The sequence below is a fragment of the Mandrillus leucophaeus genome, unplaced genomic scaffold (genome assembly GCF_000951045.1).
Source record: "Mandrillus leucophaeus isolate KB7577 unplaced genomic scaffold, Mleu.le_1.0 Scaffold76, whole genome shotgun sequence".
In the NCBI taxonomy this organism is placed as follows: Eukaryota; Metazoa; Chordata; class Mammalia; order Primates; family Cercopithecidae; genus Mandrillus; species Mandrillus leucophaeus.
The window spans coordinates 4442306-4459387 of record NW_012108252.1 but is presented as its reverse complement, the minus strand read 5'-3'; the positions used below and the strand labels follow the sequence as shown (position 1 = coordinate 4459387).

The 17082-nt window shown below is 40.7% G+C and overlaps 2 protein-coding genes across 2 annotated transcripts in view; one reads left to right on the top strand and one right to left on the bottom strand.

The window, feature by feature from the left end:
• Positions 1-137: 137 nt before the first annotated feature.
• Positions 138-6850, bottom strand: FAM206A (family with sequence similarity 206, member A). The gene is made up of 6 exons (XM_011966373.1): positions 6481-6850; positions 5374-5425; positions 4625-4754; positions 1795-1871; positions 1629-1698; positions 138-1539 (listed from the first exon to the last, which is right to left on the bottom strand). Exons 1-6 carry the CDS (start codon positions 6557-6559, stop codon positions 1405-1407), a joined length of 543 nt encoding a protein of 180 aa, XP_011821763.1. The 5' UTR covers positions 6560-6850; the 3' UTR covers positions 138-1404.
• A 162-nt stretch (positions 6851-7012) lies between these two features.
• IKBKAP (inhibitor of kappa light polypeptide gene enhancer in B-cells, kinase complex-associated protein) overlaps positions 7013-17082 on the top strand; it is a 63671-nt gene continuing 53601 nt past the window's right edge. The window contains exons 1-5 of the mRNA XM_011966372.1: positions 7013-7119; positions 9951-10010; positions 11173-11325; positions 13659-13740; positions 14488-14568. Of these exons, the coding sequence (XP_011821762.1) occupies positions 13698-13740; positions 14488-14568 (124 nt within the window). The 5' untranslated portion in view covers positions 7013-7119; positions 9951-10010; positions 11173-11325; positions 13659-13697. The remainder of the gene's footprint in view (positions 7120-9950; positions 10011-11172; positions 11326-13658; positions 13741-14487; positions 14569-17082) is intronic.

Genomic DNA, 17082 nt, shown 5'->3' with positions numbered 1-17082 from the left:
TTCATCAGATAATATTTTTGTATACCTGAAAAAATAATATTCTCTAATGAAAGACCAAGTGGAGGTTGGGAAGGGGTAACTTACGACTTCAACAGCATAAAAGAATAGGTAACTAATGGAATTTATATATCGAATGATTTCTTCTGTATAAAAGTGTATTTTATTTAAAAACAGGGATATTGAAATGTATGTTATAGCCCTCATAGAAAAATAACATGTTTTATAGTCCTTTTATTTGAAATTCAGTGTAAATCACTCTTAAACTATAAATTCATAGTTGTTGGAGGTTTTTTTTTAGTTTAAATGATGTGAAAGCATTCGTTCCATTCAAAGGCCTCTGCCTTTGAATGACATATTCTCAGTAACTTCTTTGCCAGTAACTAGAGATTGTGAGACTGAGTGACTATAATGTGCATATTTCAAGAATTCGCTTCCCACTGCATTATAACACATTTCGTAGGAAAGCCTTTGTATTTTTCATAGCCTTTTCACATATCCCTCATTTAAGAAGTCACAGTGTTGCAGTTTTACTTTATTTCAGAGGGGAAGGCCATCTTGTTGGCATAAGCGGGGACAGAAGATACAATATATTCTCCACTCTGGCCTCTTCCCTACAACCTAAAAGGGAGAGGAGTTGAGGCAGGTGGGTTAGGACTAGGCATTTTGGTAGGCACATTATAGGAGACTGGGTAAGAAAGGCAGGTTAGGTTTTTTTAAACTTCAAACTGTTAGGAAAATGAGGCAAAAGCAATAACCATACCATATGTTCAAACAGAAGTAGGTTAAAATGTAGTAGTTATCCCTTGGTTTACATAGCGGATTGGTTCCAGGACCTTCCACATATACCCAAATCCATACATGAGTACTCAAGTCCTGCAGTTGGCCCTTCGGAACTGAGTATATGAACCTGCTCTATAAGTGGGTTTCATGTTTGGTTAATGATTTATTTTTGATTCGTTGATAGTTGAAAACAGTGCGTGCATAAGTGGACCCTCACAGTTCAAACCCATGTTGTTCAAGGGTCAAATGCATTTACTTTTGGATTATGGGATGATGGGTAAATTATTTTTACTTGGCTACTTAAAAATTTTCTGTATTTTCTAAATTTTCATCAAAGAGCTTTGTTTTTAATCAGAAAAACATCCCTTGCATGCCAGTTGTTAGAGAGATACAAGAGAACAGGGTGAGTACATGGGCAGGCCAGATCTGACAGGCTGTAGACAAATGGGAACCAAGGCTCATTATGCAAGACAGAGAGGGAAAACTAAGTGAAGCCCTAGGCCTCCCCTGCATATGGCTGGCTGTTAGGTATGCTTTACATATACTGGTTCTTCTCCTTTAGTGCCCTGATGGTTTAGGCCAGGTAACAAGAATCCCGCTTCGCTTTTTATTCCATGTCAATCCTCATGACGTAGTTGTGGCATTAATGCGTTTCACCATGACTTCTTCATATTGTTTTTGTGTCAGTAACCCTTCTGTTATGCTTTTACTTTCTTCAAATTTGGGTAACACAACTGCAATGTAGCCTTCAGTGGATGGCTGGAAAGGAAAGAACATTTAGTACTGTCAAATGATGAAAAAAATCCAATAAAAGGTATGTGGATGAGATCATACTTTTTCTCTTTTACCTTTTCTTGAAGAATAGATGGCTTATGGAGAATGTTTTCATTCACTTCCATCAAACGTCCTCTAACACAACTATTAAAAAGATTTAAGATTTCAGCATGTTTACTTAGTAAAAAAAAAAAATTCCCTCCCTTTGGTCTTCTAAATGGTGGCTAAAATGTTACTCACCTAGATACAGTATATTCTTCACCATCTGAGCAGTAAATCTTACAGAGAGGTGCAAGCTCTGTTAGAAACTGTGCCCCCTGCGTAATGAGACGGAAGAAGTAATCAATTGATGGACATTTCCACTTTTCTTTGAGAAATAGCCCTTAGGTGTGTAACAGGATGTATTCCTGGAACTGGTGTTTTAAATCAATTACCTCAGTATATAAAAACCATTCATTAATTTCAAAACCTATATGAATATAAGTACTTACTGTGTGTCAGGTGCCATCCCATTTTTTTCTAGGGAAAAAAGCTAATATACATGATAAATGGGAATTTAATTACAGACTACTAATATATTTTATCAACTATAAATGAGAAAACTACATATAACCAGGCATAAAGATTTCAAAAGTGTGGGAAAATCCATCAAGAAATAATATAAAATTCAATGTGACATAGTATGACAGCAATATTTTATAAAGTTACTTTAAGACTTCTACCTCATTTTAATATTAGAACTTAATAGATAAAGGAACTTATTTACCAGGGTCAATCACTAAGACTTTTTGAAGAAGGGATATTGTTCTTTTTTCTCCCCCCTCTCTTTTTAAATCCCTAGTGTGTTAGTAAGGTATATTTTTTCTAATTAAGAAAAACAAAAACAAAAACATGCACTTTGAGGAAAATGTGGAAAACAAAAGTTTTAAGTAGCAAAATAAAAATAATTGACCCCTGAGTCAATACTACATTTTGATGTGTATGTGTTTGAATGTTATGGCATGGTTATTGTTTCATGTACTCCACTAGATGAACATACCTGGGGAGGCTCTCACAAGTATCTACAGGGAGGCTCATGAGAGCCAATGCAGGCATTTTTCATGTGTTGCCCTCTTTTCTCCTATGAATTTTTCCTGTAGTGGACATCGGCATTTCAGGTTAAGACGCTATTCTTTATGACCCCTTTATTTACCACTCAAAACATTTTTAGATGGCATTCAGATATTACTGTATTGGCTTCACTCCTCTGCACGTGGGTTCTTCATTTTAAAGTACTAGTCATTGTGACTCTCTGCTTCTGAAACGAAGGGGAAGGCTTGTGTCAAAAGAGCAGACACAAAAGAGCTAGGTCTGTGCCAAAAGAGCAGAAGTATTTTGATGCCTTTTTATCACCTCCTTTGGGAGAATGATTGGCAGTTCTGAGATCCAATGAACACTTACCTGTAGTGGGTTCAATATGCAGGTCCTTCTCTGTTCTTCACTTGTAACAAGAGTGTTACTTGTTTTTTATTTTTATTTTTTTGAGACAGGGTCTTTTTCTGTCATCCAGGCTGGAGTGCAGTGGTGTCATCATGGCTTAGTGCAGCCTTGATTCCTGTGCTCAAGCAATCCTCTTACCTCAGCCTCCTGGGTAACTGGGACTATAGGCACATGCCACCATGCCCAGCTAATTTAATTTTTTTTTTTTTTTGGTAGAAATGAGGTCTTGTTATGTTGCCTAGGTTTGTCACAAATTCCTGGCCTCAAGTGAACCTCCCGCCTCGGCTTCCCAAAGTGCTAGGATTATGGGCATGAGCAACTGTACCTGCCTTAAGTGTTACTATTTTGGACAGAGATTTATCATTGAAACTTCGGAAGTCTTAAGTGTTATTGTAACTTGTAGACTATCTTTTAAGAAAGGTGCATGCTTTTCTAAGTCCACTCGTTTCTTGAGTGAGGAAAAATCAATAACTGTAAGGCACATTATTAGGGGACTTCAGGCCTACAAAGGGGGATTTGAATAAGGGTCTCCTAGAATAGTGAGAACAATTAGCAGAAACTCTTAGTATGAACTCAGTAAATGAAGGACGTAAATCATCCACAGAAACTTTCCCAACAAGTGGGTTTGTAACGACATTTTAATACGTCACTAAGTTCTCCTTGGTATGATACTCTTTTAATCATCTATCCATTTTGCCTAGAGTTACAGAGGGTAGAGCTAGCATTCTGTATAACCAAGTGTTGTGTGCAGGTACAGGGGGTGGCTAGATGTGTATTACATTGACAATGCTTTAGGAATGGAAAAACGTAAGGAGCAAATACCATATATTTTCTCATATTCATGTTTTTTTTGTTTTTTTTTTTTGAGACGGAGTCTTGCTCTGCCACTCAGGCTGGAGTGCAGTGGCGCGATCTCAGCTCACTGCAACCTCTGCCTCCCAGGTTCAAGCCCTTCTCCTGCCTCAGCCTCCCGAGTGGCTGGGATTACAGGTGCCCACTACGACGCCTGGCTAATTTTTGTATTTTTATAGAGATGGGGTTTCACCACATTGGCCAGGCTGGTCTTGAACTCCTGACCTCGTGATCCACCCACCTCGGTCTCCCAAAGTGCTGGGATTACAGGCGTGAGCCATTCTGACTGGCCCATGTTTTTTTTTTTTTTTTTTTTCTTACTCCCCTGGGAATTTTTTTTCTGTTTAATTTACATGTGGAAATACATGGTAAAGAAGAGTTGGTCACCTAAATTTTATAGAACTCGAGATACTAGTTTAATACAACTAGAAGGGACAAAATATCTTGTTACATTGCTATTAGAGTTCTCCTTTCAAAGGCCTGCCTTCCCCCTCCCCCATCCTGGGCATTATAGAGATAGTAGCACAGAACCTAATAAAACAGATACTACACCTCCTGAGATACCTAATTTTTGGGAGTCTAAGAATTTCTTTAGGTGAAAGTACACTTAAAATCAGCACCTCAAACTGCTAGAGAAGTATGCTAAGTATATGCTATTGGATTCTAAGGTTCATTGGATCTATCATTACCATGAATATAGAGGATGTAAGTAGATAATCACAGAATTACAGGAACATACCCGCTTAAATTTCCCAGAGACCTTGTTCTGAAGTCTGCTACAGTTGGTACTGATCTGATAGGAAATGCTTTTAATTGTTTTTCCACTTTGAAGAACTGGATGAGATTCTGCCAATGTGATGACACATATTCTACAAGGAGAAAAAAATTGATCCTATGTGATTGCTTGGAATAATTTTTCCTCCCATAATTCTTATTGGAATAAGAATGTATGAACTGGTATTTGTTTAGTCAAACTATCATCTTCCCCCTTTTTTCTTTGGCTACTATTGGGGCATAACTGTAGAAAGGAGAATACAATAATAAAAGAGAAAACAAGATTGAATTTCTTTCCCAGGAAAGGGAAGAGTACCAGAGATCTTTAGGTAGGTTGCACTGGGGTAGAAGACAAAAAAATAAGGCATGCCTGTGTATACAAGATACCATGTATGTCTCTACCGTAGCCCTTTCTGTGGGCTCTTAACAGTTCAGTAGTTGGGAACAGACTGGCCACTTCAGGTAGTAGCTGATGATGTGGTCCTCCATTTGGGTGTTTGAATAATCAAATTTATTTGTTCAGAGTGGCCAGGCACTGGAATACTCATTCTTGCCAAACAAACTCCTATAATAATACCATTTCAACACAGTAGAAGATAATTAATGCATGTTTGTTTAGTGAGCATTTGTTCAATCCAAGACCATAAGACCATACCAGGCTACAATACCAGAAAAAAAAAGGTTTTGATAATTTAAAATTCCCAATTTGCTTACCGGTTAGAGTGCTGTAGTATACAGTGGTCCTCACAAAATTTTCCTTTGACATCTAGAAGAATAAATGAGTCTGTTGGTGGCTGAAATCAATACTTACTACCACTATGTGGTCCTTTTTTGGGTCATAGAGATAGTTAATAATGAAGATTGGATACATACATGCTGCATGCTGGTCACTTCTATCCCTACATTGCTCAAAAAGACATACCCAAAGGCTTCCTGGAAAGTATTTAAAGAGATCTGGCCCAGACAGAATAATTTATTCAACATTAAGGTAATTAACTCCTTGCTCCATCTTCCTTTACACTCACTTCAAAATGAGTACACACAGTATTTTTGCTAGGAAAATGCAATTAGCATCCCATTCTTTATATATATTTTTTGTTGGTGGTTTCCAGGACTGTTCTGATGTTGGTGCAAGTCCGACATTCTGGGAAACCCCTCAGTCATGGGTCAACTAGGACAGGTTGGTCACCCTATGTTTGACCAACAGAAAATATGCTAAAATATATATTTTTTTAACTGAGTATAACCATTATCACTGAATGAAAGGAAGAAAGGAGAGTCCCAAACGATGCTCCCGCCACTGGTACTGCTTACACAAAACAGTACAAAAAGAATACCTACTTCTAAGTGGCAGATGAACAATACCGGTGGCGTCTCCTTAAGTAAATGTGTAATTCTGCTTTCTAAATGTCTCTAGCCCACCCTCTTCTCGCCAGCCCTACAGCCTCTACCTTGGTTTCGATCTGATCATTTACATAATTTTATGTATTGCTAATCGCTGTGACAGTGAGCCCCTCAATCCCTCCAGGCACTTCAGGACTGTGGCAACCTAGCCCTGCGCCTACCTCCGGGGCCTCCGTGAGCTACACCCTAGAGCTCGCACTGCAGTCGCCGGTCCCAGAATGCGCCCTGAAGTATTTCAGGCCACCAGGTCTTTGCAAATGCCACTACCTGGGCCTAGACGGAACACAGAAGTCCAGCTCCTTCTGACGTGGGGAGGGAGCGCCAGGGAGAGAGCGCGTGGCTTACGATCTGTCAACGTAGTCTCCACAGCATTAGGCCAATGCGGCCAAGGAGGAATCAACATCACTCTGCACTTACCCGGTTTGTACCAGCGAGTGAAGTATCGATCCACGAGCGAAGGCACCACCGGCTCCGCTGCTTCAGGCTCGGTAGCCATGGCGACCTCCGGCGCCGCCACCCCCTCCCTCCCGGACCCCAGCGCTTCCTCTGCGCCGCCCGGGCTGGGCGTGCTCTTCCGGCGCGCAGCGCGTGTCGTGCGCACGCGCGCTTCTGCCAGCTCCGCAGGTTCCGCCCCCCATTACTGTGCTTTGGGGTTCCACATCAAAACAGAGATCAAATACAAAAGTGTGGGCAGATGGGCAGGAGGGCAGAGGGACAGGGGACGCGGCCAATGTAGTTCCTCTACCTCTACGGTGCCAGGGCTACAAAGAAGGCCGGTCCCGGTAAGTGACGAGGAAAGCGGACCCGGCCACGCCTCCGCCGCTGGATGACGTCACCCCGCGCCGCCCTCCGCGGGCCGGGCCATCCTAGTTGACGCGACCATTGCGCAGCTGGCCTCTGCAGTGCTTCAGCGCACCCCTGGAGGCCTATTGCGCTCGGTGAGAGAGCGGGAGCCTAGGACCGAGACGCGTGCGCAGTTCGGGGCGGACTCTGGGTAGCCGGCTGCGCGTGGCTGGGGAGGCGAGGCGGGATGCACCTCTGTTGGGGGGTCCTCAGGTAAGCGATCCATCCGGGGCAGGGGCACGGAAGTGGACCCCTCCGCCGGCAGTGTCCGGGTGAAAGAGACCCGGAGGCTCCTCTGCCTGCTGCGGGCCGGGGACTGGAGCGCGGGCTGCACCACCTCTTTCCTAGAGCCTTAAATTCTTTTTGCAGTTTTGCCACCTGCTCCATCGGGGGCGCTGGGAGGCGCGACAGCCCAGGGATACCTGCTGCACCTCTAGCCAGACTTAACCCAGCCTCTTGATTGCTTGCAGGGGGTTGATAATAACGCTGAAAGCGAGAGCATTAATTCACGATGGAAGGCGGCGGTTAATAGAGGCTCGGGTGCTGTCGTGCGGGTCCTTTCTCGCGTCTGAGACTTTTTCGTGGAGATGGTGTCCTCTGTGCTTCTCCATCTAACGTGGTGTTTTAACGTGGCTTTCTTTCCCGTTAACGATGATCTCCGTGGAGACAGTGGCTGCCTGAGTAATCTTCAGATCCCAGCACTTAGCAAGTGCCCAGTCGGTGTTGGATGTAGGCCACAAACCGGATCGTAAAGAATTCAACAGCATATTGACAGCCACAGCCACGGCGCTAACCAATGAATAGATCAATATGAAGAGTAAGCAGAAAGGCAGCAAAGACAGTTTTCCAGCTCGGGGACATGGCGTAGAAATGGCCTGTCCCGAAATAGTGGGAACTGTCATTTGGGGGAAGAATAGCAAGTTCTTTGCTTTCCAGGTCGCATTTGATGTGCATGTGAGACTTGCTTGTGATATTATCAGGAGGTTAAAAATGTGGGTTTAGTGGTCAGTTTGGGCTAATTCAGTCGGGGCTAGGCATTTAGGCCTAATCAGCGTATTCGTGATCTACCTGGTACATGTAATCATGCATATGATGTCTAGCCAAGAGGTGGATAGTTGAAGGGACAAGGGAAGAAAATGAAGGAGTTGTCAGAAAATTTAAGAGAGAATTCACTATTGACCTTTGGTGTGGAGGAATCTTTAGTACATTCAAGGACTGAGAAAAGTTTGAATCAGTAGAGGCAGGAAGTTTGGAGGTTGCAGATGTCAGAGAAAGAGTATCAATAGGCCTAGGTCCTGTGGCAATGTGGAGGATATTCCTTTCCTACCCTGGAAGGAAGTGGACGGAAGTCTTCCTTTAAGAAGATAAGGGAATAAGGCTGATTTCAAAGAAACTAGTTTTGAGGCGTTTTTATGATGTTTAAAGATGAAAAACGCGGCCAGGCACGGTGGCTCACGCCTGTAATCCCAGCACTATGGGAGGCAGAGGCGAGTGGATCACTTGAGGTCAGGAGTTCAAGAACAGCCTGGCCAACATGGTGAAACCCTATCTCTACTAAAAATACAAAGATTAGCTGGGCATGGTGCCGGGCGCATGAAATCCCAGCTACTCGGGAGGCTGAGGCAGGAGAATTGCTTGAACCCGGGAGGCAGAGGTTGCAGTGAGCCGAGATCGCGGCCCTGCACTCAGCCTGGGCGGTAAGAGTGAAACTCTGTCTAAAAAAAAAAAAAAAAAAAAAAAACAACCTGCATGATATGTTAGAGGTTTCAAGTAATTTCTAGAAGTTTTTGAATATAATTGTCACCAAAACTTACTAAAATCATTGTCTGCCTTGATTTCCTCACTTCCGTCATATATAAACTTACCTTCCTCTTATCCCACATTATATATTATATAATTCCTATTATACGTGACATTATCTTCTCTGTACTATTAGGATTGATTCATCTTTATTCTTTCTGTGTCATACATATGTGGGGTGCCAAGATGAGAGAATTTTCCTTGGATTAAAGTGACAATGAGGCCAGTATGGTCCTTGTAATTGGTACCCCAACATAACTTAGGGACTTGCAATCATAAGCCTTAAAGGGATCTGAATATAAATAACTAGCACAGTAACTTTTTTTTTCCCTACTTAGGTAATGTTATGCATTTAAGCAAGTCTGATTTTGCCAGACCAAAGTAGACATTCTGTTTAGCACTCTTTTCTCACGTTTTCTATTGTCCTGGGAAAAGCCTGGCCAGAAGAACAAAGTTACTGGAAGTAGTTATGTCAGATCATCAAGGTCCTTGAAATGTTGGTCATCATTTTCAAGTAAATTGTTGTCATGTCCCAGTATTTTATCTTCTCCTTTAGAACAATAAATGCTTTTCTGTCTTTGATTTCATTTTTTTAATGAATGTATAAAGCCAGTTTATAAATGAATAGACCTGGTGAATATTAAAGTTGTTTCAGATTCTCTTCAACTGCCAGTATATAAACATGGATTTTCAAATAGTGCTAATCAGTGGGATACCCTTTTGTTTTTCCTTATGATTTTATAAAGATGTCCTAACATGCAAAAATAAAACGTTTCCCCATTCATTTGTTCTTTCACCTTTCCCAAAGGAATAACTGATATACATCTTTTTTAAAGATGAGAATCTAAAGTTGAGAATCTTGCCTCTCCTGAAAAGTGAGAACATAAAATAGGTTTGAGAATTCCTAATTTGTAGACCATAACTGTATAGAGTGGGTCAAGTTGCTGCTGTAATCCACACGTGGATGTGTACTCAGAGAGCTAAGTTTTTTCTTTTCTTGGCTGTTCTGATTCTAACTACCACTTCTTCACCCCCTGAATCATTTCACTTAAATAAATATGGTCATTTATCACTATTAAGCTATTTCTTTCTCTCTCAGGGATTAATGGTTCATCAAGGGATAGTTGTACTCGTCTCGTGGGAATCACTTCATCATGCGAAATCTGAAATTATTTCGGACCCTGGAATTCAGGGATATTCAAGGTCCAGGGAAACCTCAGTGCTTCTCTCTCCGAACTGAACAGGGGACAGTGCTCATTGGTTCAGAACATGGACTGATAGAAGTAGACCCTGTCTCAAGAGAAGTAAGTTACTGATGGAGAATGATAGCAGATGGATCTGACCCTTGATTTGTCTTCTTCCAAATTTCTTTCCCCACATAGTCTTTCTTTACATCGTACTGAATTTATATCCTCCCAAATAAACATCCTTTGCTTCATGTATGTGCCATGTTAGACATAGGTTAAATAGTAACCCTTCTTTAACTCTGCTACTGTTTTAACCTAAGTCAGTAAAACTCTGACTTTACTTTTTGAGTAGGTTCCCTACTTTTTACCCTTTTTGTCATGCAAATTCTGTTTATAAGAGTGGTTCTTAATTGGGAATGAACACGAAGGTTGCCTGTGGAGCTTTCTAAAAGTTTGAGCCCACATCTCATGTCAACTAAATCAGAATCTTTAGTGTTGGCTGCTAACTATATGTGCTTTAAAAACCTCTGTGGGTTGGTTTTCATATGGTCCCTTGATTATATTCTTCTACTAATACATTTTAGGCAGCTACATCCTTTAGTGCCTTTTCCCTGTACTGTAGCAATCTTAGAAAAACATAGTTATTAGCATCATGTTTTATTGGGCATTTTTAAAGAGACCAGACTTACTGTTTTTGTTTTTATCTTTGTTTGGCAAGGTCATATTACCTATTTTTCTTGTTAAAGATGACAGAGTAGTGATATTTCTTAAATGAAAGTTTGGGTTTTCATCTGGAAAAAACATTTTCTAAAGCTTTTATATAATTAAAGAAGCATTAGGCCGGGCGTGGTGGCTCACGCCTGTAATCCCAGCACTTTGGGAGGCCGAAGCAGGCGGATCATGAGGTCAGGAGATCGAGACCATCCTGGCTAACATGGTGAAATCCCGTCTCTACTAAAAAATACAAAAAATTAGCCGGGCGTGGTGGCGGGCGCCTGTAGTCCCAGCTACTCAGGAGGCTAAGGCAGGAGAATGGCGTGAACCCGGGAGGCGGAGCAGAGCTTGCAGTGAGCTGAGATTGTGCCACTGCACTCCAGCCTGGGCGACAGAGCGAGACTCCGTCTCAAATAAATAAATAAAATAAATAAATAAATAAATAAAATTTAAAAAATAAAAATAATAAAAGAAGCATTAAAAAGTATTTTATTTCTGGAAATGTTTTCAATTATTCTTGAAAGTAGACTGGGTTAATTTGCTTATGTGTTTACTTTGGTGAAAGGTGAAAAATGAAGTTTCTTTGGTGGCAGAAGGCTTTCTCCCAGAGGATGGAAGTGGCCGCATTGTTGGTGTTCAGGACTTGCTGGATCAGGAGTCTGTGTGTGTGGCCACAGCCTCTGGAGACGTCATAGTCTTTAGTCTCAGCACACAACAGGTAAGTGGAAGAGTCCAGTGAGTGGGGAGTCTCAAGTGTCCTCAAATAGGTTACTTGGTATTTGTGGAAGTTTTCAAATCAGTTGCCATAATATTTAACCTTTTGCAAATTAGTATTTGCATTATATATTTCTTTATTTAAAAAAATGTTAACATGGCTTTAGCTGTATTTTAAGATTCTTCTAAAACTCAGTTTTGTCTGCTGCATCTTTTAATCAGAATAATCAGAACATTCCAAATGAGAATATATTTTTTTAAAAGTTAAAACTGGCTATTCTTGTGTGGTGTAGATCACCTCTTATCAGACCCTCATCCTGAGTTGCAACCTTTGTTTCTCAATTTAGGAAGTCTTTGAATGTTTATCTGACATAGATTTTCTGTTGTGGATGTTGATTGGCTAACTTTAGAGTCCCTGAACTCTAGGCACTGAAGTAATATATTATCATTACCTGCATATTTGATGACTGCCAGGAGAGCTAGACTTCAAGCAATTGCTTCTTTCTCTGCTCTAGTATGTAGTTGAGTTTCAAATTTCTATCCTCACCTTCTTAACAGCAAGGGTTTCAAATTACACTTGCCTGATTCTTTAAATCTTCTTTGATTACTTCATTAGTTGTGACCTCCTTAACATTGATTGTGTCACAGAAGTTAGAGTATTACTAATAGTAGGATAATAGTAACAGCTTACATTTATTAACTGTTTACCATGTGCCTGGCACTTTTTAAAGTGCTTTTCATGCAAATTTATTTAATCTTCACTATGACCTTATGTGGTAGGTTGTTGTTTCCTATTCTTCGGAAGAGGCAGTTGAGGCACAGAGTGCTTAGGTGATTAGACCAGGGTCACACAGTAATCAAATGGAGTTTGACCCTAGCAGTCTAAATCTGGTACCGTTGCTCTTAACCATTCCGTTTAGTACAATCATAAACCTTACTCTCAGTTCATGGTGGGAAATATCAAACCTGTCATGCCCAGCTTAATTGGTTTTTCTCATATTTAAGTGATAGATGCTTTTACTTTCAAAACATTTTGTAGCATTGTTTCCTGGTTACTGAGCTCTTCCAGTCTATTTATCTTCATTTAATGGTGCTGATTCTACCCTTTAGTGGCTTCTTAATTGTCTGGAAGGCAGAGCCCATGTTCCTTATTGTGCCTTATAAGCCCTTTCACTATCTGTTCCCCACATTCCTTTATAGCCCCATCCCCCCATTGTTCCCATGTGTACGTATACTTTATGTTTTAGTTGCAGCTGATTTTTAACTGCTCTTTTTTTCTGGCTTTGTGCCTCTACACTGTGTTTTCTTCCTGGTCTCGTTCCTGTCCTTATTACCACTCTTTGAAACACGTCAGAAAAACTTTTTGCGGACTCTGGGCCACTTGTCATTCTCTGTGCTGAGATGCACTTTGCTTTCCAGAGATCTTGGTCATTGCTGTCATCTTCTGTAGAGTCATCTTTTATCTCCCTCATGAGACAGCTCTGGGAAGAAAGAGATTTATTTCTAATCCCTGTGCCCGATAACAGGTCTATTCTCTTGATATCCATTACTGAAGAACTGTGTGTTGAATAAGTTCTTGTTTTAATTTTTTAATTTAAATTTTTAATTTTTGTGGGTACATAGTAAGTACATATATTTATGGACTTGGCTATATGAGTTGCTCTGATACAAGCATGCAGTGCAAAATAGCCACATCATGGAGAATGGGATATCCATCCCATCAAGCGTTTATCCTTTGTGTTACAAACAATCCAATTACAGGCTTCTAGTTATTTTAAAATGTGCAATTACTATTGACTATAGTTACCCTGTTGTGCTATCAAATAACAGGTCTTATTTATTCTGTCTATTTTTTTCGTACCTATTAACCATTCCAACTTCCCTCAGCCCCCTCACTACCCTTCCCAGCCTCTGGTAACCATCCTTCTATTCTCTGTGTCCATGAGTTCAATTGTTTTGATTTTTAGATCCCACAAATAAGTGAGAACATACGATGTTTGTCTTTTTGTGCCTGGTTTATTTCGCTTAATGTAATCATCTCAGTTCCATCCATGTTGTTGCAGATGACAGGATCTTATTCTTTTTTTATGGCTGAGTAGTACTCCATTGTGTATAGTACCACAATTTCTTTATCCAGTCATCCGTTGATGGACACAGGTTGCTTCCACATCTTAGCTGTTGTGAACAGAGCTGCAACAAACATGAGAGTGCAGATATCTCTTTCATACACTGATGTTCTTTCTTTTTGTTTTTTTAATTGTTTTGATTGAAGTTGCAGTCAATTTTTACTAAGACGCTAGTGTTTTGAGTCTCTCTTTTCAATTTTCTCTGTCTCAGCTGGAGTGTGTTGGGAGTGTAGCCAGTGGTATCTCTGTCATGAGTTGGAGTCCTGACCAAGAGCTGGTGCTTCTTGCCACAGGTAAGCTTGTTACTGGTGGCTCACTCGCTTTTCTAAAACGTTACTCCAGGTGTCTTACAGGCTTCATCAGTTTTGGGCTGCTTGAATTTCAAAAAATTTCTTTGAACCAGTATAATACCAATATTATACTGTAGAGTGAATTTATTTTTATTTTTTTATTTTTTTGGTGACTGAAGTTTTACCTCTTAGTCTATCATCATAAAAAGTTGTTTCATGTAACTTTCTCAGTTTTTGGGAGTAAGAAACAAAGTCATAAAACTTGAGGAGGCTGCTAAGTCCCCAGTTAGAGTTAAAAATGTCAGCAATATATATTTTAACTCATTCTAAGAGTTGCTGTATGAATACATTCTAAAAGCCCTTCTTGGGTTCTGTTGCTGTTTTTCCCCTTTAAGTCTCATCATTCCAGATGAGTTTAGTAAACAAGCTCCATTGATGACATATATATTTAGAGGTATCTTGGGGACAGGGAGTGTTGAAGTTAGTGGAGGAGGGCTTTGTGGACTTTTATGTTCAACTGTACACACATTAATAGTGGAGCATAAGCACCAGGTGACTCATCTAGGCAAAGCTGTTTGGGTTTTTTTTTGGTCATTGTTGATTGTTTTTTTAAGTCAAAGCATTTTGGATGAATTCTCTCCGCTTTGTTCAGACTAACTCCGGCTCCTTAGCTTACAGTGCCATAGGTACTTACAGAATGGCAAATTTGTTACGTGGAAACAAAATCATTTTTGTTTGTGTTTCTCTAAGGTCAACAGACCCTGATTATGATGACAAAAGATTTTGAGCCAATCATGGAGCAGCAGATCCACCAGGATGATTTTGGTGAAAGTGAGTATAGGTTTGTTTGCAACATTTTGTGACCTACGTTTCTTCCCATTTTTGACCATTTCCTTGTACACTAATAGCCATGTGATTAGGCCAAAGAACTGTGAAGGTTAAACCCCCAGTTATTAAATGTCTATTAGCTCAGTTCCTTCAGCCCATCCCAAATCTTAAAAGGCCTACTGGTGCCTCTCCAGGTCTGAGGGTTGGCTTTGTCAATAACCTGGAAAATATAAACCAATGTTTAAGTTCACTTAGATAGTTATTACCCAAACCCTGGAAAAGTCTTAGGCTGGGCCTTCAGTGAAAGGGACTGTACAAGCTAGAATAAAGGTAGTATTTCCGGGATACAGTTTTAGGGAGAAGAAAAGAAAGATGGGATAGAAGGCTGGTTTTTGTTCCTACTGATTAGATCCAGTCTGCATTTCCATGGGAACGATCAGATTATTTTCTTGCCAAAATCTAGCCAAGGTCATCTGGGCATTAAGGCTATGGGAGTATTGAAGGGCAGTGCAGAAGAAGAGAGATGTTTATTAAGTATAAGCTTTGGCCATCTTGAAGTCATCAAATAACTGGCCTGATTGAAGAGGGATGGGGAAGAAGATATTCCAACTTCTGTTAAGGTCTAACTTCCTGCCTTCTTGCTCCATCAACTCTGAGAAATTATTTAGACAACTTCTACCCATTTGATTACAAATAATGTATTTGTTCAGAAGTGATTTTGGAGGACTGGGCACAGTGGCTCATGCCTATAATCCCAGCACATTTGAAGGATGAGGCAGGAGGATTGCTTGAGCCCAGGAGTTTGATACTAGCCTGGGCAACATAGGGAGACCTAGCGTCTACAAAAAATTTAAAAATTACCTGGCATGTTAGTATCAGCACAGTAATGACATAATGTACAGGTATTAGGGTAGCATAAGGGAAGGAAACCAGTAACTGGAGAGGGATGATTTCCCCAAGGAAGCTGATTTGAGCTGAGTCTCAGCTGAATTGGTGTTGGGTAGGTGAGGGATAAGGGTAGGGAACAGTCCAAGCAAGTGAATGTGTCCATTTCAAGGGAAGGTTATTTCATAGAAACATTATAGTTTACTCAGGGAACTGTGAGTAAGTCAGCATTGCCGAAGTGGCAGGATGTGAGTATAGAATGAAATGAATGGGACAGATTTGATTGAGTTTGTAGTGGGGGATTTGGACATTGATCAGCTGTTACAAGTTTTGATGATAAGACGTTTAAAGAGATTTATCTACTAGAAAGATGGCTTGTGATGGCCATGTTGTTTTTGTGTGTGGAGAGGAAAGAGACTAGAGGCAGGATGATCAGGTAAGAGGTTGCTGCAGGAATCCAGATGACAGATAAGGAAGGTTTATGTGCGGCTGGAAGCAGGAATGATTCAGGAGAAACTTGAATCTCAATGAGGATGGGAGTACATTTTTTAGAATTAGCTAAAAAACTTTTTTAGAATATACGTGCATGGTTCCCCTTCTGCCCTAGGCCAGTTTGAGAAATACCAGTTTAGAAAGTGAAATAAATAGGCTTTGCGTATGTAAGGTGAATAAGAAAAAGTTGAGCAGGACTCCAGCCAGAACCTCAGGTGATGGGAATAAAGATGCCAGTAACTGAGAGGGAAGATGGGGAAGTGCTGGTCTGTAAGGGGTGGGTGGTGAGGTCTGTTTTGGATTTGTTGAAGGACCATATGGGATTGCCATGTGGAGTAGGCAAATACAAGGCTGAAACTCAGAAAAGGCCAGAGCTATGGACTGAGAGTGGTGGGTATGTAGGAAATTCTGACAATTTTGGGAACAGATGGACTTGCTCAGAGAGCAGATGCTGTACAGGAAGAGTCTGGAATCCAGGGTGGAACTCTGGGGCATCCAGCTTTGAGGACAGTCAGAGAGAGAGTAAGAGCACACAGTACACTTTGGGATGGGAAAGTACTCTGGGCCTGGTGTTTCCCACCGACTTTTCCACAAAAATCCTAATGCAGTAAATCAAAGGAAATGTAGTCCAAGTTAAGGTCTTAGGTCTCAGAAATGCGTTTCTCAGTACAAAAATAAAAAAAAGAATCATTCTATGGAGTGTTGAATATTTTTCCTCTATTCTGGGGTCAGTAAACTTGTTCTGAAAAGGGGCTAGGTCATAAATATGTTCAGCTTTGCAGGCTATATGATCTATGTTGCAACTACTCAATTCTAATGTTGAGGTGTGAAAGTTATACACGATACATAAGCACGGCTATGGTCCAGTAAATGTTTGTTTGTAAAAGCAGATGTAGGCTGTAGTTTTGTAAATCCCTGCTATAACCCCATCATTTCTTGTCTTCCACTGGAGAAGTTCTCTTTCTTCACTCCTTGGTCCTTAATCTTTCTGTGGAAACTTGCAGATAGAAGCCTGGGGGTTTGCACCAGGATAGTCACTACCATTTGTATGCAGCAGCAAGTTATGCTTTGAGGTACTGTAGTGCTTGGATGTGAGCAGACAGGAAATGGTCATATGGACCATGATTTATAGGAATTGCA